Source organism: Phoenix dactylifera, chromosome 5, assembly GCF_051530095.1.
Source record: "Phoenix dactylifera cultivar Ajwa chromosome 5, Ajwa_hap1_PhDact_Kaust_v1.1, whole genome shotgun sequence".
In the NCBI taxonomy this organism is placed as follows: domain Eukaryota; kingdom Viridiplantae; phylum Streptophyta; class Magnoliopsida; order Arecales; family Arecaceae; genus Phoenix; species Phoenix dactylifera.
Genome location: NC_143194.1, coordinates 32,719,281 through 32,742,321, shown reverse-complemented (window position 1 = coordinate 32,742,321; position 23,041 = coordinate 32,719,281). Strand labels below are relative to the sequence as shown.

Genomic DNA, 23,041 nt, shown 5'->3' with positions numbered 1-23,041 from the left:
TAACCTGATATATACCTTTAGGTAATCGGTACATAGTTTCCATAATATAGTATCCGCCAGTACATACTGCACGGTCGGATGATATATACCTAACAAAACAGTCATCCAAGTTTCAATGCATACCTTTAGATAAATCGATATATAATTTCTAGAAGGAAGGAAGAAAGAGATTGGAAAAAAGAAGAAAGACACGTGGATGAGAGAGATGGCTTGATGAAGAAGAGGATAGAAGGAAATGTTTGATGAGGAAGAAAGAGGATGTAGATTATTTTTCTTCGTGCATGATCTCTCTGTATGCGTGCAATTTTTTTTGGTTTTCTTATAAGTTAGGAAACTGATGAACTCCATTAGTAGGAATTTTCTTATCTCTATTTGACTTTTGGATTTTTTTTTAAGACAGGCACAAAAAGAATTGTTTCAAATAAAGAGTCCAGCCCATATTTTTTTTCTATGTTGCCCACCCTAGATGATTTTTGTTCCTCTCCAAGCATAATGCCAAAGACCTCCGAGATCTAAATTAGTGGAAAAAAAAATAACCATAACTGTCGTCGAATTCAGAGACAAATTTTTTATTCCCAACAATAGATTTTACGTGTTTTAATTGCTCCACCTCTTAGCGTGCCCCGCCCGACAAACAAGGGCTTTCGAGGCTTGCTTTGTTGCAGTCTTCTTTTCTTCTCCTCATTTTTTTCCCCACTTTCTCATAACCACTCTCTAATCAAGGCGCTTAGTCCCTACTGCTTCATTGTAGCATGCCATATAATCTCACACAGATAATGCATATGGGAAATTGCTTCTCCTTTATAAGTTCTGGAGTGAATGATATTAAAACCTATCAAACGAACGGTAAACCCAAGATGGTGGTTATTGAATCTGCTACAAGCTTTGATTGCTAGTCTAGTTGTGGAATAGATCTTGTGGTCTCAATTGCGTATTCGCGTGCGCACCCAAGGGCATGCATGCAGAAATATTTGTTTTAGAAAAGAAAGGGAGAGATCATCCAAATTTTATTACATAAAAACGTCACAAAAGAAATAAAATGATGCAAACAAAAGGATATGGGAAAGAGAGGGAGGAGAAAGGGAAGAGCATCAAGTTGGAAAAAGTAGGTAAATGTGCTTATGTTCGCCAATGTACATTGATTTGTTAGAGATTTATGGGCAACAAAACTTTCCAGGGGAATTATGACGATTTCATATGTAGAAATGTGGTTTCCTCTTCTCTTCTGAACGGCTGGTACCGTAGCGTGAGTGCCATGCATGCCCCAATCCCTAGTAATGTACACTATGGGCCTATGGCTTAATTTGATACAAAGCGAGGAACTTTATCAGGATTTGGCATGCCATAAATTCTCTTGAAAGAGAGGAGTCCCTCAGATGGTTTATGCTAAAGAAGACAGAATATTTTCACTATAGAACTGTTACGTTTTACCTCCAGCCGTTCCCAACCAAACTACTACAAGCTGAAAGAATCTTAGAATCAGCAATCCTGTTGAGCATGCGTAATGTTCAAGCAAGATCTAATCTAAACAAAAACTGCGCAGTTTCAATCTCTCCTCTCTCTCTCTCTCTCTCCCCGCCTCTCTTAAATTGGAGACTAGAGAGGCTTCATTAATGGTAATGGCAGTAAAGAAGATGAAAAAGATACAAGCTAGCCCTGATCTGTACAACCAAAGCTAGCCAAGATACTGCTTCATGATGAGAGAGCCCCTCTCTGGGACAAAGCCATGCACACGTATTCAAAATATTCTGCTAGGAATGCTGCACCCCGTGCTACCATTATGAACAAACCTAAAGACAGATACCGCGGCTAAACTACCGCCCGTCCCCTATGGCCATAAATTTGTGTGAACATCCATCAAGCAAAGAGTTCAACAGTTTCCACCATCACATCCCTGGGCTTTCTTCTGAAGAGTCGCCAGCTAAAATTATCACCATCAATAATAACACGGTAAGGTGCTATTCTGTTTCCATCCTGAAAAGTTTGTGGTGCATCAAGTCAAGGGTACTGGTCTCTTCTTCTTCTTCTTCTTCTTTTTGGGCACATAGTCAAGGGTGGTCTTGACGCACATCTTTCTTCTAAAGATCAGTGTTAGCCATCTTTTTGCATGCTCCAAGATCTTGCTCCATATGGTAGTAGCTAGTTCCAGTCTTCATAACTGCTCCAAATACTGAGATGTGCGCTAGTCTAGTACACATTCATGTTTGCAGATTAGTGGTGAGCTTGGGACGGTGATATCAGAACTAATTTGCTTTGTCTAAAGTTTAGATTATTTGTTGTTGATGCATATGTTTTTCTGCAATTAACCCTAACTACCTCAGTCATACTCTATGTACAATGTTGTCAACTGAGAAGGTCCTTCCTGACTGTGCATTACTACTAAACTTACTGCTAAATCAGGTTAGGAAAGATCAGAGTTGAAGCACTCATATAGCAATACATGCATGCACACGCAAATATACAAGAAACACCATATAAGCAGAGGTATTTTAACACAACCTTTTAGAGAAACTAAACTTTCCACATCCTGACCCAGGAGCTTGTATGGCTATGAGCAATCTAACTGGGTCCTCCATGAAACAAAATAAAACATACTAACCCAAGTCTTATGATCCCTTACAACAGTACTTATAACATGAAAATAGAGATAGAACAAAGATAACCATAGAGATGGGACTGCCAATGTCAAACAGGCGACTGCCATCCTACATTTTCTTAAGTTGAACTACCACCACACTGACATTGTCAAAGCTTTCTCGAGCTATTGCAAGCTCTGCCAACAAGGAAGCTGCTTGTGAAGCAGCAGGCTGGAGCACTACATTTTGGGATGTCGTGGGCAGCTGCCCTTTGAGGCATTGTCTCACAACCCGGCAAGCAAATTCATTGGACGCAACATCCCAAAGGCCATCACTTGCCAGTATCAGGAACTCATCTTCCTCAGTTCGATTGATAACACTAACTTCAGGCTCAGCGCTGACGAATGGTTTGAGGCAGTAGTCCCCTGCATCAGTCTTGCTTGTTAAGGAGAAAGACAACAGATATAAAAGACTATTTTAGGACTAACACAAAAAATTTTCTAGCTACGATTAGAGTCATTACACTAAGATGCTCAGAAAAGATGCTTGACAACCTTACGGTTCTGAAGGTCATCCAAATTATGGGCTACCACAAACTTGTTAACAGCCTTTACGGTCAAGACACAAAACTCTCTGCATCACAACTGTTTGATGTGTCCATGTTCAGGACAGTCTCTCGGTATGCTCAACATTGGTCTCATATCATTATCGATGAAATGTGGAGTAGCTTGCCACCATCTAGATAAAAGAAGAAGAAGAAGAAAAAAAAGTAGCTCACCTTTGGACTAACTTTAGTCAGACTCACCCTAGTCTATACTGACTCTAGTATATATAAAGCTCACAGGTCCTCAATCAAAAAAAAGTTAGTCAAGAAGTCAAGATCATTTATTGAGTGGATCTAGATGGAAATCATAGTTGAGCAATCTGGATAAGCATGGAAGGTGGAGATCTACCTATTGAGACAACTAGTTAACCCCTCATTAGTTGCTGACAGAGATAATTTCATCACAGGTTCAGATACTGAACTCGATGACATAAATGGCAGGCTTTATTTGGGAATGATATAGTTGAAGCACTTGCAATGAAATGTGCATTAGATTTCGTAGCTCATTGCTGTTTTGGGGAGACAGATTGTAAACTATCTGAGCTTGCTCCATCACCCGAGACAACGGAACCTAATTGAATGGAAGCAGAATAACCACAAAGTAAAGCATGTCTCTTACGAAATTTACATTTCTGATAATATAAAAGCTTACCAATACTGAAAATGACAACACAGTCTGAAAACTATGCATAAGATACATAGAATATAACAGCATTGCAATCATGAAAAGAAACATTCGAGGAAACTTTCATACAACTGTGAAATAGTTAAATATAATTACATAAAGCATCCGTTTTTTTTACCCCTTTTTAATTAATGATATCTATACAAGAGCATAACATATTTGTACATTAACCATCTTTAAACCGGAGGCAATTTGCAAGATGAATGGGCAAACAAATTTCAGGCATTAGGATAGAGGACAAATAAGGGTGAAGAATTGAAACTTAACAAAGGTAACGTAAATGATACAAAAGATCCAGAACTTCACAACTAGCTGGTGCAAGTCATCAAACTTCACAACCAGCTGCTCTATTAGTCTTTTCTTATTTGAAAATCTTCGTTCATGTCTAATACCACTCCACATATGCTAATATTTTCCATTTAGCAAGTGCTTTAATTTCAAGCAAACAAATAAGCTTCCACCTTATTTCACTCCACAAAGAGTAAAAGAAACAAGGTGAGGAGCATTACCATAAACAAATGAATGGTATACCCCTTAGGATCAATAACCAAGTCGAGGACAAGAAAATATCCACAGCAAAGAAAGTTGTGAAACAAATTTAAGCTCATGTGCATGGGATTCGGTTTAGCTATGACTAAAGTTGAAATATATGAATAGTGAAATTCAATTTTAGATCTGTTTTGCCATGTTTCTGATTAGTATAGATCAGAATAACTACTAGTATCTATAGATTAGTTCTACCATATATGAATTTTACATACCTAGGGCTCTCGAAGTTGCTAGTACTCCCATTACACGGTAACCATTCCAGTCAATGACTTTTCCTCCAGCCCGAATAAGCCTTTGCATCTCATCCAGCCGGTTAGGCTGTCCAGGAAGCATACAACTTGAGATTAGATACATCAAAACCAAGATATCAATTGTAACCTTCTAGCCAAATGAAAGAAAAAATTATTTTTCATTTTTATGAATATTAATGAAACAAGAACAACTCTGAGAATGTCATAAATTTAGCCAAAGGATATGATTTTTTATCTTTTATGAGAGTAATGAAACACAAGTCTGATTGTATTGTAAATTTGGCTAAAGGATCAAGGAAAAAAATTGAAATGTAATGCAAGCTTACCACACGAAATGGGGCTCAAGAATTTCTTCTTGCTTGGCAATCATCATACTTCAACAAAGCATGGATCATAGAGTACGAACAATTAGTCTTGATATCTTTTTCTGTCAACTTATGAGGTCTTCCGGTAATGCTTGGCAATCCTAGTGCCATGTTTACAGATCATTCACGCACTTGGAGTTCAATATTTATAACCTGACCTAATTACTCCTATCAACCAATATGTGGAACTAGACTGCAATAGGTGCGTCAGGATTGTCGGGACCTAGTAGTTCATAACCATCATCATAGTATTAAGAAGATGATGCTCGATACACTGCCAAGTGGTATTTTCTTAGTGGAGTGCATCATGTATAATAACTATTATTAGTAACTTTGTATATGTGTGTTTGTTTGTGTACACATGCATCTAATTTTAGCAACTCCTCAACTCCAAGTTGAATAGATAATACCTATGTGATTCCAATATTACAACATTAAATTTGCAAAGCACTCATAAGAATTTTGAAAGCAACATGTACATAGAAGTATGCATGTGTCTATATACAAGCATATATATCTTCTACCTCCTCTCAACTGCAAGTTGTATAAGGTTATTTTTTAAGTTTTTAACTAATGCTTAAAAGTGGAGTTCCCATGCAAACCAGTTATTTGTGAAAAGTATTCAATAGCCAGTTTGCCTGGATATGGACAGTAAGCATTCTATGTTTCAGGCTAGCAGGGCTTAGCAACATGAAAATGTATCATAAATGGCTCTCATATTTGTCTAGAATAATCAAATTCATAATTGTAATTTATATAACAGTGAATGTTTCATACATTTCTTTTCTTCAATTTTTACAACATCACAAAATAGTAGTTGTTACTTTTGCCTTAAAGATTCTTCACATGACAAGACATTCAGCTCGTGAACATGATTTGACCCTTCACTAATACGAATTGATTTGAAGATATATGTAAGAGCATGGTAAATTTATATATACTATCATGTATAGGAATGCGACATGCACAGTATATCACACAGCTTGGGAATTGATGTGCATCGCATGCATATTAGAAGTCAAGTGGAATGTACATAATACTATGCTTGGTGTGGTACACGACATATTAGATTCCATTCAGGGCTCTAGATTTAGAACAAGTCATTATCTGATTGTGTTGAAATTAATGAATCGAATAAAAAAGGACCAACAAGAAAGAAAATTATCAGTGAATGAGCCTAATGACAGAAGGAATTAAAAGTCATTCCAAGGCTACAAGCAATGACATAGTTGTATATGCCAAATAAAGAAGAAATATCTCTATGTCCACATTGTCGACATTCATTGGTCAGCAAGTAAATCTAATGGCTTTTAGGAGAAAACAACTCATGGAAACAAAAATTATCATAGTTACATCCAATAAATAAAGAAGATATATTGAAGATATACACCTAGCTATAATTAACCACCTTGTTGACATCGATCCATTGCCTGGCAAATGAATCTCATGACAACAAAAGTTAATAGAATTGGACATAAGAAATATAGAAAATATGTCAAACATATGTCTTCTTAGCTAGCTACTTTATCAATGTTCATTGCTCAGCAAATGAACCTAACAACAATAAAATATTCAGATGGTTAGATATGACATATAGAGGAAATATACCTCATAGATAAAATTTTGATGTTCAGTTGGCGAAAGGCCCTAACGGTAACATAAAGTAAGATGGTTGAATACAACAAATAGAGAAGAATATCAAAGATATATTTCTTATCTTTATGGCCATGTTTTTGACATTCATTGCTTGACAAATTAAGCCAAAGGCAAAAATAATTACAAATAGAAAGCTAAATTCAGAAAATGAATTGCTCGGAGAATGAACTGAAGGGCAAAGGGAAAAAAAAATAATGCAGTTGGATATGTCACATAGAGAAGATATATTGAAGATGCATCTCTAAGGCTGCATTTTCAATATTCATTACTCAGAAAATGAGCCTACCAGAAACAAAATGTAACACACAATTGAGTATGACAAAGAGAAGATATATTGAAGATACATCTCTAGGGCCATGTTTTCGACATTCATTGCATGACAAATAATCCTAAAGACAACAACGACTAACTTAACTGAATACGACAAATTGATAGGTATATTGAAGATACGTCTCTAGAGCCATGTTTTCAATGTTAATTGATCGAAAAATGAACCTAATGGCAATAAAAGATTACACGGTTGAATACGATGGATCGAGAAGGTATATTGAAAATATATCTCTAGGGCCATGTGTTTGACTTTCATTGCGTAGCAAATGAACTAACGATAACAAAGATTAACACGTGTGGTTTCGACAAATAGGGAAGATACATTGAAGACACTTATCTAGGGCCACATTTTAGACCTTCATTGCTCAGAAAATGAGCTCGTTCATAGCAAAATGTAACACTATCGAATACGACAAATAGAGAAGATATTTATTTAAGCCATGTTTTTGTTGTTCATTGCTTAACAAATGAACGTAACGACAACAATGATTAATACATCTGGATACGACAAATACAGAAAATATATCTAAGATATCTCTACGACCATGTTGTCAACATTCATTACTCAAAAATTGAGCCTAACGGAAATAAAAAGCGATACGGTTGAACACGACAAACAAAGAATATATATCGAAGATATAGTAGGGCCACGTTCTCGATGTTTATTGCTCGACAGATGAACCTAACTGCAGCAAAGATTCACACAATTAGATATTGTGAATGGATAAGAAATATCTGCATGGCGACATTTTTGATGCTCATAGGTCAATATATTTCATGCAATGGTTTCTAGCAAAAACTGAAACAGATTTTAAATTCCTTTAATTTTGGCAATTTAAATATTAAAACGCAAGTTATGTTTTCTGCACCTAATTCTATATTCTCCAGTCACTATTTTAGCTTGTTTGAACTGTCTGAAACCCACACGGTCATTTCTGTCTGCATCGAACATTCTCCTAGCAGGGTGGAGGCCCTAGGGGCTGCTACGCGGGGGTGGGTTTGTCCCTTCCTCCCCCCTTCTCTTTTTTTCAGCAACAAAAAAAAAAGTGTCTGAAACTGGCCTGCTTGGAGGTTCTCTAAAGAATCCTTGTCTCTATAACATCGCTCTACACATTTTCATCCAAATCCCATAACATAATGTAACTAGGACCGCTCTGCAGAAGTCATCTTGTGCCTTTTGCCAATACAAGAAGAAGCCCATACGGGCTCACGTTATGAATTCCTACTATGCATGCAAGTGCATTTCAGCAATAAGAAAAATTCATCACAAGGAAGACGAAAAATGATAAACAAGCACAACATCAAGCTTGAAAACATAACTATTCTTATGCCAAACAGCACCAAGTGAAGATCTAACAAATAATATAAGCAAACAGAAGATACGAGATACAAGGAGCAGTCCGGAAATATTCAGCAGTCAGAGAGAAAAAAAAAGAAAGAACTGTATATACTATATATAGATCTCTTACTGCTGTTCTCTCTTAGAACTTGAAACACCGTATCCACGTCACAACAGGAGAAGCAAGTCTATCTAATTAAGAGTTACTTAAAAAGCATATGATGGTAAGGTAATGGCAAAAAAGCCCACAGAATAAAGTTTTAATCCGTATATGAAAAACGCAAACCTTGTGATCAGAGGTGACGGGAACGGCGATTCCATTGCGGCAGAGCACCGCCCTTGAGTCGCCGCAGTTGGCTATTACGATTGACCTCGTCCCCACAACTGCAACGACCGCCGTCGAGCCAACCAATATATCCTGTGGCACCATGAACAGCATCTCCCGGTCTACCCTGTCAAAGCAATCCGCCATGGCCCTCTGCCACAGCTCGAGCTCCCCCAGCTCCTCCCCCGCCAACCGCCGCAGCCTCTCCACCTCGACCGCCAGAACCAAATGCAGGTTATCACGGCAGAACTTCGCCGCCGCGGATCCACCGTGGCCATCATACACCCCGAAGAAGTCATACGCCGGCTCCCCTTCCACCAGCGAGTGAGTGAACCCGAGGGCCACCTTGTAGGTGTCCTCCATTGTTCGCCGTCTCCCGATCAGCGAAGTGACCCCGAACGGCTGCAGGGTCAGGAGCCGGCCCGGAGGTTCCACGTCCACGCCGACGGCCGGGACGGCGGCGGCCTCCGCGGCGGACGCCTGGGGAGCTGCAGCTCCGTCGGCAGCGAGAGCGACAGGAGGATCGAATCCCGCCACCGGCGGAGCGGGATTAGGGGAAGGAGGCGCCTCGGGAGTGGATCCAGAGCTCTGGCCCACGCTCCGGACCCGCTTAGGCGGCGCTTCATCGTCGGAGCCCTCCTGCGGGCCCTGCTGCCTCTTCGGAGGCGGAGCTTGGAAATTCCCAGGACTGGAACCGCCCATTTTGGCTTGAATGGTGGGAGCTCCGTCCGACTCCTCCTCCTTGGGCCTGGGGGCAAGGATAGGGGTATCGGTGCCTTCCGCCATCCCTCGTCGTCTCCTTTTAATCTCGTCGTCCTTGTCCCCGCTCGCTGCTTGGTGTCAAGCGTAGGAACCGGCAGCTAAGCATGCCATCAAACACTTGGAGCGAAGAGGGGATAAAGGAATCGCAGCCGTCGGATGTCGCGATGCGATCGACGGACGCCGGCGACGCTTAGACGGTACAGCGGGTGCATCACAACGGGGACGCTGGCTGGTCGGGACGTGGACGGTCGAGATTTCCCCTACCGACATACGTGGCCTCACGGATGCTAGGATCGGGATTTAACAGTGGGGAAGGATGATATGCGTCAGGGTGTTCCGGGTTGTCTCGCTCGGGACAACTGCCGAGGCGTTTAGGCTGACGTGTCCAATTTAGAACAACGGCTGGGGTGGACCCCTGTGGAAGCCTCGGAAGAGTCCTAAAGTGGGCCCCATACAGCTGTAGCGAACTGTATAGCGCGAACGGGGAGCGATGAGCGAAGCCATGGAGCGGAGCGACTAGCGAGTGATGGGGGGTGGCGGGATGCGCGAGCGACGGTTACGAGTTCGGACGCGTGTCGGTGGATCGGGGCGGGGAGCGGATGGACGCCAGCCCTTTCCGAGCCAGCTCCCGTTGCAGTTTCGCTGTCGCATGTCTCTGGCGAGGGAGTTCACGTTTCATGTGACGTCGGTATACATGCGACGAAACAGCCACCAAATACGCGACCTCGCAAAGGAACCAGAGGCCGGGCAGGGGTTTGCAGTGCTTTGTGTTTTGGGTTTAGCTTGGAGATGTGCCCTGGGTTCGCAGAGAGGGATGGGGCACGTTCATAGTTACATGTCGTATGGCCTTCGCCGCGTAGCAACGCGTGGGCAACGGTTAGTTACACCAGTCAGCAAGAAGTAGAGTTTTGGACTGTAGTGCATTCTCGCCGTCCAAGACCTGGGCTGGAAGTTGGTGGCCCACGGATGTCCTCTTGGGATCAGGATATTGGGTTGGGTTGTTGAACTGCATAAAAAATTATCTAAAGATCCTATAGATCGGTCCATGTGTGAGGGCCCAGCAGGATGAGAGCGCGGAAGAGGTCTAGAATCTCGAGGGGATGTCGGAAAGGGGATATACCGCAACAGAGTGCTGATTTTTTCTTTCTATTTGATTGTGATGAAATGAATATTGGTCATCTTGATCTCTCTAGTCTCAACCTTAGCTGAGGTGAATGACTTTACTACAGACTGATATTCTATTCTAGTAGAATTAGCTGTAGAGTGACGCCAAGGATCAATAAAAGGGCACACTTATGGCGGTCGACTCAACCTGACCATAAATACACAATTAACATCGCAGGTATTTGTTACCATGCAATTACTATGCTTCCCAACGAATAAGGTAATGTATACTCATTCCATTCTATATATATAGGGATGATCATGGGATTCTCATATAAGCACGCTCAAGTTCTATTCATATAAGCACGCTCAAGTTCTATCTTTCTCTCGAGCACCTCCCACTCTGCTTCTCTCTCTTTCTTCCATTGTTGCTTTACATCTCCACTGATTTAAACATCGGAGGGTTTCTAGACAAAAACCTTCCAACAAGTAGACTTCTTTGTAGGTCGTGCTCGCCTACTGAATTTGTGATGCAGAACCATCGGCATTCTCTTGGCCAACCTGCCTTTCATCTTAATTTCGGCCGGCCTCATTATACCTCAGCAGGAGACCGACCTCAGATTGTAACAGCAACATATGGGATCTAGATAAGTGGTTAAGAGGCAAACCAATAAGTAATACTGAAACAAGTTATGGATAACTTCGCAAATAAAAGGACACGTACCATTTTAAAGGGTCCAGATGTCCATATCCGTTCTTAACTTTAACGGTGACCACGTTGGCCTAAGCACACATCATCCTGACATAGAAAAAATGAATTCTTATTTCATTTGATTAATTAGCTTAATGCAAGGGATTGTAGGAAAACAATTTCAAGTACCCTTCCTTTTGAAACTTATTACCATTTTCACAAAAACTTTGATATTAAACTCCCAGTATTAATAGGCTACGGCCATATAACCTAGTGGCATGAGTTGCACAAGTGCCAAAAACTACTATTATTAACCATCGGTGGCAACGATGTCCAAAAGCCACTATTCTAGTCATTGTTGAAAACGGTGTCCAAAAATCAATATTCTAATCACCAATGACAACGGTGTTGAAATTAGTCTCTCACAGATACAAGTCGACAGCGCCACCGAATAATCTCTATTGGCGGAGCCAGAACGTAACCATGCTAGGAATACATACATACAAAATAGATAATTTGCTTAGTCAAATTTTACATATTTCATAGCATATAACAAAATTTTCAAATTATATTTAATATGTCTGACCCATTTTATTAAGTACAAAACATATCTCAAAATTTAATCTACTGATAATTAATTTATCAAATAATTTAGAAAACACACATTGAAGTATTAAGTTACTTATCTCTTTTCGCTTAATTTCTACTTCAGATAAACAGGTCAGGTGCACCTATTTAAATATCATTAGAATGTAATTAATTTTTTTATTAATCTCATAGCTAAGCAAAACCTAAAATACTATTGGACACGGCCCAATAAGATTCCACACAGCTGAACTGCCCACAATGAATAGAGCCCAAGCTTGACCTAATTCAGCCCACGATGGGCCTTCTATTTTTTTCTTTTTTTTCTTTCCTTTCGATTCTTTTAGTTCTCTTTCTTTTTCTTTTTCTTTTTCTTTTCTTCTCCTTTTTTTTCTTCTTTTCTTTTCTCCTCCTTTTTCTTCTCTTTTTCGTTTTCTTTTCTTCTTCTTTTCTTTCCTTCTTCCCGAACCTTCCTTTCCTTCTCTTTTCTTTCTTTTCTTCCCTCTTCTCCTCTCTTTCTTCTCCCACGAAAGGAGGAAGGTAAGCTCGTGTGGGAGTCGGCCTGAGGCCTGTGGGCAACTAGCGGCTCGCGGCGGCCGGCCCTCTCTCCCTCCCGCAGAGGAGAGAGCTCGGGAAGCGGCGGCCGGCCCTCTCTCCCCCCGACAGAGAAGACGCGCTGAGAGCAGCCGGCTAAGGCCAGCGGCGTCGCGGTGCCCCAGGCCGAGGCCAGCAGCGCCGGCGAGATGAAACCCATGGCGGCCGCAAGAGGTGAGTCTCCCTTTCTTTCTTTCTTTCTCTCTCTCTCTCTCTCTCTCTCTCTCTCTCTCTCTCTCTCTCTCTCTCTCTCTCTCTCTCTCTGTGTTATCCCGAGTAAATCGGGAGGGAAGAAGGCTGGGAAAGGAAAAATAGGGTGGTCGGGAGCTTACCTAGCTTCGGGGAGGAGTCGCAAGCACCTTCCCCGATGACACAGACATTCGTTCAGGAAACTCTGTCTCCAAGGAAGGAGGAGAACAGTGAGGGAGGAATAGTGACGTGGGGTCAGAAAATAGAAGGATTTTGGAGGGTTCGACGACTAAACCACCGTACATCAATTTCTCTCCACTCGAAGCAACGGGTAGTGGCCTCCAGATGGGCTGTCAACTTTGGTCCATGTCGGCCCATCTAGCAGCCCAATACTTATGGTTGCAGAGAGGATAAATCGCATCATTATAGAGAAAGTCAGATGTACTTACCGCGTGCTATGTAATCGACTGGTCTCCATCAGTTTTTTTAGGTTTTGATATTCCTAAAAAAATGTGAACAAAGAAGGATGTTTCCTACTCTCATTTGAAGGTATTTGGGTGCAAGGCATTTGCACATGTGCCTAAGAAACAGCATGCAAAGCTTGATGATAAAGCTATTCCTTGTATATTTGTTGGTTATGGAGATGCAGAATTTAGCTACAGGCTATGGGATCCAGAGAAGAAGAAAATTATCAGAAGTAGAGATGTGGTTTTTCATGAAGACAAGACCTTGGTAGACTTTCAAAAAAGTAGTAGAGAAGCCCAGTCAAGCAGTTGAAGGTGTTCCTGACTTTACATCTATCTCTTTGCCTCTAGGAAGTGCCACTGATAGAGAAGAGATGCAAGTTGAAGACCAAGGTAATGAGTCAGTTGTTGATGAGGACGATTTATTTGAGTAGAGGGAGCAGTCTACTCTGCCAGAGAGTGTTGAGCACGGGGCAGCCTACTACGGTAGAGTTTCGGATTAGGAGGTCTACCAGGAAGCATCATCCATCAACCAGATATTCTAAATCAGAGTTTGTTTTACTTACTGAAGAGGGGAGCCAAAGAGCTTTCATAAAGTGCACACTCACAAGAACAAGCAGAGCTGGGTGAAGGCTATACAGGAAGAGATAAGTTTTATAGAGAATAATGACACTTATGATTTGGTAGAGCTTTCTAAAGGTAAAATGGCTCTAAGAAATAAATGGGTGTTCAAGCTAAAGATGAATGGTGAAAAGCTAGTGAAGTACAAAGCTCGATTGATAGTAAAGGGCTTCAAGCAGAAGAAAATGTATTGACTTTGATGAGATATTCTCTCCAGTTGTCAAAGATGAGTTCCATTCGAGTTGTTCTATTGTTCTAGGTTTGATGGCTAGCTTAGATCGGTGACCATGTTGGCCTAAGCACACATCATCTTGACATAGAAAAAATGAATTCTTATTTCATTTGATTAATTAGCTTAATGCAAGGGACTGTAGGAAAACAATTCCAAGTACCTTTCTGTAAGTCACTCCATCCGCACAAAGAAATGAACCACGAGTTCCACGACAACCACAGGTTTACTCCAACGAGCATACGGCTCACTGAAACACTTTTGCATAGGCTATTTCCAAAATGTAGCAGCACCAATTTGATTTTGTGCATATAAGATCCATTGCAGTGATTCCCGTGGTTCTGCAAAAACTGATCGAAGCATCAACGCCTTTTTCAATTTAATGTACAGTTTGATTCTTAGATCATAAATGTTGTACAAGATTTTATTTATAAACACTATACATGAATTGATCGAGCGATCCAGATGATCGACATTTGTGCTCGGTGAAATGTAGCTCGAACTAATAGTAGCAACACAACTCCATTGATAGGAAACAGAAGATAAAATTCTGCACTAGTAAAATATGAAAAATATTTATAATTTACCAACTTGATAACCAAGCAGGAAAAAGAGAGGCAGATTGTAACACAATATTACGCAATCTCAATTGATATAGCAAAGAAAGCTTGAAGCTTACATCTGTGACTACAACCACAGGTAGTTTGTGAAGAAGGAAGAACAGGAAACAAGAAGAAAATGTGGAAAAGGAGGATGAACACTCCCAACTATTTGAGAAGCCCAGTCACATCCCATCTATTTTCCACTCGGTCTCTCCGAAACTCTATAGACTAATAAAAGATGAGGAGAAAGAGGATGAGCACTCCCATTCCTGTCTCTTCACTCCTTTCTCCCCATTCACACTCTTATTGATACAATCCAAGGACTTCTTACCAAACGCACAGCGGCAGAGAAAACACCATCCTGAACAGTAACTCTATAACCTACACAAACACTACGTTTTCTTCGATTGATCCTTCTCCACTTTCAGACGATCTTCAGGCAAGCTTATACCCAGAAATCCAGACGTCAGCTGGAGAAGCAGGGTGGATGTACACAAACTCGAGGCTCTTGCCAGCAGACAGGGAGTTGAGCCATGTCGGGAATCCGTAACCATAGCGTGACTTGTTGAGTCCCCATAACGGGCCAAAAAGCTTGGATATTGAAATGTTGAGATCTTTTACAGTCTTCGATGATTTGTTGGTTACCACAACCGAATACCGGTAGTATGTCCTACCCTTGGCAATCCATGATGTAGTTGCCTTTTGTTCAACGGTAAGTGGCGAGGGAGCTTTCGTAGCTGCATCGAGAACGATACAAAAGAACCTCCATTAGCGAATTCTACTCACTCAAACAATAAAAAGAAAGTTGAGTAATAATAAAATGACCAACTCTGCCTAAAAAGGCGTTCACTGTCAACTTATAAATCCAGGGATTAAGCCATGGTGAAAACATGCAAAGCTAAAAATACCTGGAGCAGGAGACTGCTTAGGCTGAGGTGAGGTTTTCGGCTTTTCATTCTTCGCAGGCACGTTAGGTGCGGGAACGGCCACTGCAAGCAGAATGCACAACCTTCAAAGAACTACTCTTCATTTAAATCTCACGCAAAAACCATATGATGCTTTAGTGGCTGCCTACCAGGAAGAAGTTGATTGAAACCAGCGTTGCCACCATTAAGGCGAGCCAATACGCCGAGAACGGGAGCATTGTTGTAGGTCGCAGGCTCGGTCTGCTCATAGTTATCTCTCTCATCGGCAAAATTATCGTAGGCATCCGGGCCACCTACAATGGCGCCATCGAGGAGGTTGGGGTCGCTGGCCTTGCGGCGGAACCAAGTGGCATATCCTCCGGTGCAGCTCACAAACGATGGATTGACCTTGATGGACACAATAGAGGATGCTCGGTGGTGGACCTGCTGTGGATAGGTGCTTCCATACCCCACCATGTAGCTCGTAGCTCTTGGGTTGTCTCCAAGTATGTAATCCACCTGAGAGAAGGTGCATACAAGGTGATTGGTATATATATTCATCATAAATCCAGCGTATCTGAACTCCCCTTTTCTGCAAGTGTTGAACACTAAATGGAAAGATAGTAGTACACAAGGAGAAGGACAGAAATTTGGAGAGCTCATAACGATCTAATTGTTTCCAAATTTCCAGTACTACATAAAGACAAATCCCCTGTTCTTCCTGACTTTGGAACGCTCAAAATATGAACCTCATGAGACATGTAACAAATTTGCACATAAAAAAAAAATGAGACTACCATAATGGTACTGATTTTTATGGATCTAAAATATCAAGTGCTTCGTAATAGAAGAGCTGGCCTACAACTTAGGTAACTATGCCAGGTGCTTGATGAAGTTTGTTTTGTAATTTCTGAAGTAAAATTACCTGAGACTTGGCAAAGGCAAGGAGCTCAGAGGGGGTAGCAGTCCCGGAAGAGCACTGTGCGGTCTTCCCAGCAGAAGAAAGGTAGTCGGAGTAAACGGTGAGCAGGAAAGAGGCGCTCGTCGCAAATTGCAAGTTGTTCCAATTCTGTCGGAACAGCAGGCCGCCGGGGGTCCTCTGCACGTTGCGGCTGCCTTTCCCGATGCACGAGCACATGAACAACTCCGCCTTCTGCTGGTACCTCTCCAAAACTGAAGAATGTTCGGCTGCCTTCCCTTGAAGAAGGAACTACAACAGCCAAAGAACTTGCAGTTAGGATTAAAAAAAGTGCACCGTTATCGACGACGCAAACTTTCGAACACTTTCAGATCACAACTTTTAAAAGGGCCAAGAAGGAGCCGTTACAGGCAACTACTCGCGAATACCGTGGTTCCAGTGGGTTGGGCTAAATATATGCAAAAGCCCAAGCTGCCACTCTGGCCCAATTAGTTAAGAGCCGGGTATGATTGGGCCTAGTTAGGCTTGGGCGGAGGAAATGGTGGGCTACGAATAAAACCAAGGGAGCTAATCAAACGTGGCAAAACGGGTCACGCTATAAACAAGGTCCGAATCAATAGCCAGTCAAATAAAAAATCATCTTGATATAAATTGAAGCACCCGAAATTTTACCTTGGAGGCGAGAACCTGAGCACCAGCGTATTTGACATCCCAGCCAAACTCGGCCATGCCCCACCCGGTCCCACCCAGAGCATCGCCGTTGTTCGCCAAATAGTCGAGGTAGTAACGGTCATTGGTGGCCTGGTAAAGCCACGCCGCGGCCCACAGCAACTCATCCTGCAACCATGATCAAAACGCAAACGAGATGAGGTAAATGAATGATCGATCTCTTCCGTCCGATAAGTGGACCTCTCAATTGTAACTTACGTCGTATCCGCTGTAAGATTGGTAATACTTTTGAGCGACGGTGATGCTGCTGTCGTACTTGCCTCTGTACTTGTCGGCGAACTCGAACAGCTGAGCGAAAACAAAGCGAAAGGTTGAAGAAACTTCATGTTACCTCCCTTCAAATTTACAAGAAAAAACTAACACCGTATCGTCTCAGATGGTTAGAATCTTAAGCGCGAATCACGAAGCAACTGGGCTACGAGAACACTAAATGACCTTTATGGCCTCAGATTGGACGGCCGAAGGGGAAATGGCGTAAAAGAACAAGGACGTAATCGTCATTTGGAGTCGCGCGCGCGAGGGACAACGGTACTGACGCGTCTCGGCACGTGACTCCAACCGTCCATATTTCAGAAAGATACCGGTCCGGACGGCCCAGATCCGCCAGTCACGGAAACGAAACACGTGGGTCCCATCATACGGTACCACGTTACTTGCTTGCACGTTGGTATTCCACACTAAGCTCATATCAACGTGCGCCGAGTTTTTATTTATTTATTTTATGCGAAGGGAAAACGGTTCGATTTGGTCCGTTTCGGTTCGAACCTGCTTGGCGTGGGTGAGGAGCTGGTTGGAGTAGGCCGGGTCGGAGCGGCGGAAGACAAGGGAGGCGGAAGCCATGGCAGCGGCGCTCTCTCCGGCGAGGTCCGACCCGGGGTGGTTGACATCGATGCGGTAGGCTTGGCGGCTGGTTGTCATGTCCTCCGGCCGCTGCCAGCAGGAGTGGTCTGTGTTTCCATCGCCCACCTGTACGAATCACCAAAGAGACAAGCTATCACTCTCAATTTTTTAAGAAAAAACTCTATCACTGTTAGAAGCAAATCAACGTAAAGGGGGATGTCATGTCCCTCATGATAGGGATAGATATGGACTGATGAGAAGGCTTGCTTCTTCGAACTTTCAATTTGCTGGAATGTCTGTTGTTTAGTATAACATAGCAGAGATGAGACAACCCAACAACCACAAATGAGAGCTTTTCCTAGGGGAACAAAGGTTAAGGGCATTGAGACAACCCCACTGATGATGCAATTTATGGAGCAAGGGAAGGGTTATTTTTACGGGAATTACCGAACCACCGGATATAATTGAACTACAGGAACTATTCTAAAGACACTCGAGGTAGTGTGGGACAGGGTAGAGACCGAGACAAGTGTGTTTCTCTCCAAACAGGGTCTGGTTAAGAGAAAGTAGTTGAATCATATCACGTTTACATTATAATTTAGGATAGAGAGATAATAACGTAGATTAAAGCAACGAAATGCTAAATTTTGTACATTATCTAGTCTATAAAAAGCTAAATACACCATAAAATAATATCTATACTTGATCTTACTTGAACCATGCTGTAGTTTTCGAAAACTTTGAATGATTATAAGAGTCCTCGCAATAGGTGCCTAGATAATTAGAACCCCCATCTTGCCCTTCCTGTTGAATAAACTTTAAATAATTGTTTCCATGAAGCTAAGGGGAAAAATGCATGAAGTTAAAACATAGGAGGCAAGCCAAGAACTCCCGACGCACATGAGAAGTAGTCAAGTTAAAACAAATCGATAGGATTTTACCTAACTTTCAGTAGGAAAACTAGAGAAATCCTTCAGGTCCCAACAAAATCACGTGTTTTGTCACGTGCCCCAACGTTCTAGTGTGGGAAACAAGTCGAGGGGTAAGACAAGAAGCAAAAGATAGGAAGGCACCCAAACCAACACTCGCTTCCTCCAGAGATAAATGTTCGATAGCAAAGTGAAACAATGGCATTCTTAGGACTATTCAGGATTCCCATGTCTGGTACTTGAACTAAACTGATGCCATAAGCAAGGGTCATAAGAAAGGAAAGAAGGGCACCCACCTCTCCATATAGAACATTGGGCTCTGGGTGGGCTTTAATGAGGTAGTCCGTTCCCCACTTCACAGCATCCATGGCATGACCTAGCTCTCCGCTGCCAGCCATCTGTTTGCCATACTCCACAATGCTCCAAGACATCATGGTGATGGTGAAGGCCATGGGCAGCCCAAATTTCACATTGTCTCCTGCATCATAGTATCCACCAACAAGATTTACCTGTTTTCACAACAAAAGAAACCAATCAGGGAGAAAAAAAATAAAAGGGAGCTTGAACGGAGAAGAGAGACACCTGATGCTCTTTCCTCCCCTGTATTCAAATTTAAGGTACAAACCATATGTTAACAGTTGGACCCAACGTAATAAGATGGTGCACTTTTGTACATTGTAAATAAAACGTTTTAGCGCAACGTTTTAAAAAGCAGAGGATAATGGCCGCAAGCCAAGTGAAGAAAGTGAGAGAGAAAATATTTGTTATGGCTCATTAAGTTCACTTTCTGTAATGTCCATAGACATAGTTATCAGACCAAGAAAAAGAAATGGCATCAAAATTATACACAAGGAGAGCAGAGATTTTTGTGCGTGTTATAGAGAGAGAGAGAGAGAGAGAGAGGTGGGGCCGTACCCCGTTGGCCTTTCCATCAAGGAGCCCAGAATTAGCTCTCCAAGTGACCCTCTGGTTGCTGGGAAGGTACCCGGATCTCTGGGCCTCAAAGAAGAGAATGCTCTTGCTGAGAGCCTTCCCATAGTCATGCCCAGCCACAGCAAAGGGCACCAGAACTAGCATCACATGAAGCAGCAGAGCAAGACCACCAGCCATAGCTCGTTTATCAAATAAACCCTCTCTCACCCCCCTCGCACAACTAGGAAAGAAGGAAACAGGGATATAATTACCCTTCAAGACAAGAAAAAGAGACCAAATGCAGCAAAGAAGATGAATCCTTTGCCCAAAAATAAACCATATAATTGTGGCTTATCAGCTAAAACTCCTGATAAGCCCCCAAGCCAGTGGAGGAGGAGGAGGAGGAAGGGGGAGAATTGGTAAGGCATTTGGGAAGCTCGAGAGGCCTATATATGGAGAAAGGTGAGGACCCTGCGGCGTGACAGAGTTCTGCCCGTCTCCGAGACGAAAACGGTTCTAGAAAAGGGCAGAAGCATGTCATGTGCCGCCTGCGCTCCCACTGATAGACGAGCCGGTGCGGATTTCCTGCCAGGCTTTTTCATAAATACACTCTTTTTTGTCTTCTATGAAACAATGGTGTATATGTATCAAATTCCAACGATCACATTTATCACTGCTTCGAACGAATCTACCCGACCCACCAATTAAATTCGATTTACTGCGCCTTAAATTGTAGTTACTGCGACTGGAAGAACAGTTGCACTTCGTATTTCCCATCATTTGCAAGTCACATTTTTCCCTCTTTTTTTTATGGGTGGCACGTTTTTCCTTTTGTTTTTTTTATGAGTGGCACTCCGCTTCCTTTTGTATCAAAAAAAAAAAACGAATATATATATATATATATATATATATACACACACCTTTTTTTTTACATAAATCCATGGTTGAAACAAGTAATAACCGTTTTGAGTTATGTATAGATGGATGTTGAAACGAGTTTGGAATGCTTTAAGGCCTACCATTTTCCACTCTTTAATATAATAGTATAATACTAACTGACTAAATGGCCAATAACTTTTATTTCAGCGCGATTGGATGCGTCAGTTAAGAAAAATTAGGTCCAGGTGAGATACAAGCCATGGTGGTAGGCCGCCAACGACGGCCGTTTGGTATTTGGTTGGGGTGTTGCGGTCATTCGGCTTTTCATTTTTCTTGGCTCGTTGGGTTTGAAACGCTTTGTCCGCAGTCGAAAAAATTATTAGTCTGCGGTTCTTAAGTCTATCAAGGAGTTTCAAAGTAGAGAACCATAGAACTTCAGCAAGAAGATAATTTCTCTTGATTAGGTTCACTGAGTTTGGTGAACTCACACAAATAATTTAGGTCCGAACCCAATAGCAAAACCATGGAATGAATCCCGATCCAACCAGCTATAGACTTCAACGTCTTGGGGCTTCAACATAGAGCGAGTGGACCTTATATTGGTCCTAGTAAAAAGGAGGGGGCTACCCCTATTTCGAAATATTTGGACAGTAATGAATGATGGTGTGGTCTTTCAGTTTAAGCATATTTTATGTAGTCGATCACTTTGGAGACTCTATAGGTAGAAGAAGAGAAGTTGAGCGTGACTTATTATTTTCTAATGTTATTGAATATATCTGTACTAGAAATGTATGATCCTAGTGAAAAAGGAGAGAAATAAATGATTAATGCGAAACCCCTTTACTTCCCTATGTGAATAGGAAATCCAATGTCTAGGAGGAATCCAGCATTAACCACAAATATAACAAAACGCTGACTATTGGTATGAATGCACTACATTAGGGAGAAGAATTCCTCACCGCAATCTCGCCTTCCCTACTGGCTACTATGTGGTGGTCAAAACCAAATTTTGTTTCGCTTTCGCTGAAGAGACGAGACCCCACCGCAGTCTACTTTGACTTCAATGACCAAGCTTACGCCTTACAGTCGCAAGTCCACTAGAGATAAGATGCAGCTAATTACGTTTTTGGAGACGCTTATGACATAAAAACAGAAGCAAGTTCTTAGAAGTATAAAATATTCATCAGAGTTAAAAACATCACGGGGAGATCAGTCATCGGTTTTCGTGCACTTGACTCGATTTTTTTCCTTCTCGGAGCTGAAGTTAGGGTGGAAGTGGAGATTTCGGTGGACAGTGGAACAGAGAACCCGCCATTGTCTCCGCCATCATCGCCGAAGGAACCCTCGGATCCCTTGTTATTTGTTAAGCCGTAATCCGCGCTGGGTTACAGCGGGCCGGTCTCCTCCAACTTTCTCGTTCAAGTTATCTTTTCCTAGCGGTAAAATATATTAAATCCCTTTTCCTCAAACAAGCCGGAATTTCAGCGAAAAACTTGAGAGTAAAACGGCATAATTTTTTTAGATTGGAGTAAAACGGCGTAATTGAACGGTACGGTCCACACATTGGCAGCTTTAGATACGTGGCATCTGCGAGTGCGGAAAACTCACATGGGCTGCACATGACCCTTTGCGGCTATTCATGTTTCTCGCCTCTCACAAGTGTTCTTGCCTGACCATCTTGGCTCCCACCATGTTCGTTCATGTTTTCCTTTTATTTCTTATTTTGGTGATTGCTTTCTCAACCATGGGTGAACTTTTTTTTTCCTTCCCATCAAGCAAGGTATTAATTCTAACCATGGTTTCCCGGATACTTTATATCCGCATTTGTGGTGATTGTTGCCGCAACTGAAAATCGGCCCCATTGAGGCACTAAGCTGCCGGACGATCAACTGTTTAAACGGTAAAGACGGTTGAAGGTTGGCATGTATCTCCAAGATGGTAATGTGGTGGCAGTTGTGCTTAGATGGTGATAACTTCAATCTTGGTCGCTCCCAAAATAGCACTAGAAGGAGCAAATTGTGCCTGAATCTTCACTTTGTCACATCCAACCTAAAACATCAAAAATAAGGGAGTCATCTTACCATAAAGTATCAGACGAATGACCCTTTACTGCCTAAATTAGGCGGTCTCTCGGAGAACAACGAAGGTGTTGTGAGAGTAGTAGAGTGTCAGCACAATAGCATAAGCAAGGCTCGAAAGTACTTACCTAGAAGGTCCTCCCATAAAGGTTTATATAAACGAGGGTTGATACCGATCGCCGAAGAGTTCAAGAGTGTGGATCGATCATTTTTGATAATCGATTGCACATCTCGAGGATCATGCATCAGTGTGTTGCCCGCACATCTGCTTATTCGTCATGAAATTATGAAAATTGTTGGGGATTGTGGCCGAAGTGTTGCCAATTGAG

The 23,041-nt window shown here is 42.1% G+C and overlaps 2 protein-coding genes across 2 annotated transcripts; both read right to left on the bottom strand.

The window, feature by feature from the left end:
• Positions 1-2,321: 2,321 nt before the first annotated feature.
• LOC103703044 (protein phosphatase 2C 51-like) lies at positions 2,322-9,539 on the bottom strand. The gene is made up of 3 exons (XM_008785743.4): positions 8,642-9,539; positions 4,627-4,732; positions 2,322-3,001 (listed from the first exon to the last, which is right to left on the bottom strand). Exons 1-3 carry the CDS (start codon positions 9,464-9,466, stop codon positions 2,706-2,708), a joined length of 1,227 nt encoding a protein of 408 aa, XP_008783965.4. The 5' UTR covers positions 9,467-9,539; the 3' UTR covers positions 2,322-2,705.
• Positions 9,540-14,541: 5,002 nt separating this feature from the next.
• On the bottom strand, positions 14,542-20,331 carry LOC103702964 (endoglucanase 6-like). Its single transcript, XM_008785624.6, has 9 exons — positions 19,759-20,331; positions 19,140-19,352; positions 17,840-18,040; positions 17,273-17,362; positions 17,018-17,182; positions 16,352-16,636; positions 15,597-15,945; positions 15,430-15,510; positions 14,542-15,258 (listed from the first exon to the last, which is right to left on the bottom strand). The coding sequence occupies exons 1-9, from the start codon at positions 19,951-19,953 to the stop codon at positions 14,957-14,959; spliced, it is 1,881 nt and encodes a 626-aa protein (XP_008783846.2). The 5' UTR covers positions 19,954-20,331; the 3' UTR covers positions 14,542-14,956.
• Between the last annotated feature and the right edge of the window lie 2,710 nt (positions 20,332-23,041).

Excerpts from the sequence above, each read along its gene's own strand:
- LOC103702964 (XM_008785624.6), bottom strand. The coding sequence starts at position 19,953 with ATGGCTGGTGGTCTTGCTCTGCTGCTTCATGTGATGCTAGTTCTGGTG. Across the intron at positions 17,363-17,839 it reads TCCTCACCCACGCCAAGCAG|CTGTTCGAGTTCGCCGACAA; the intron begins GTTCGAACCGAA and ends GTTTTCGCTCAG. Across the intron at positions 16,637-17,017 it reads CTCAGGTTCTCGCCTCCAAG|TTCCTTCTTCAAGGGAAGGC; the intron begins GTAAAATTTCGG and ends TGGCTGTTGTAG.
- LOC103703044 (XM_008785743.4), bottom strand. The coding sequence starts at position 9,466 with ATGGCGGAAGGCACCGATACCCCTATCCTTGCCCCCAGGCCCAAGGAG. Across the intron at positions 4,733-8,641 it reads CCGTCACCTCTGATCACAAG|CCTAACCGGCTGGATGAGAT; the intron begins GTTTGCGTTTTT and ends CTTCCTGGACAG. Across the intron at positions 3,002-4,626 it reads AGCAACTTCGAGAGCCCTAG|GGGACTACTGCCTCAAACCA; the intron begins GTATGTAAAATT and ends AGACTGATGCAG.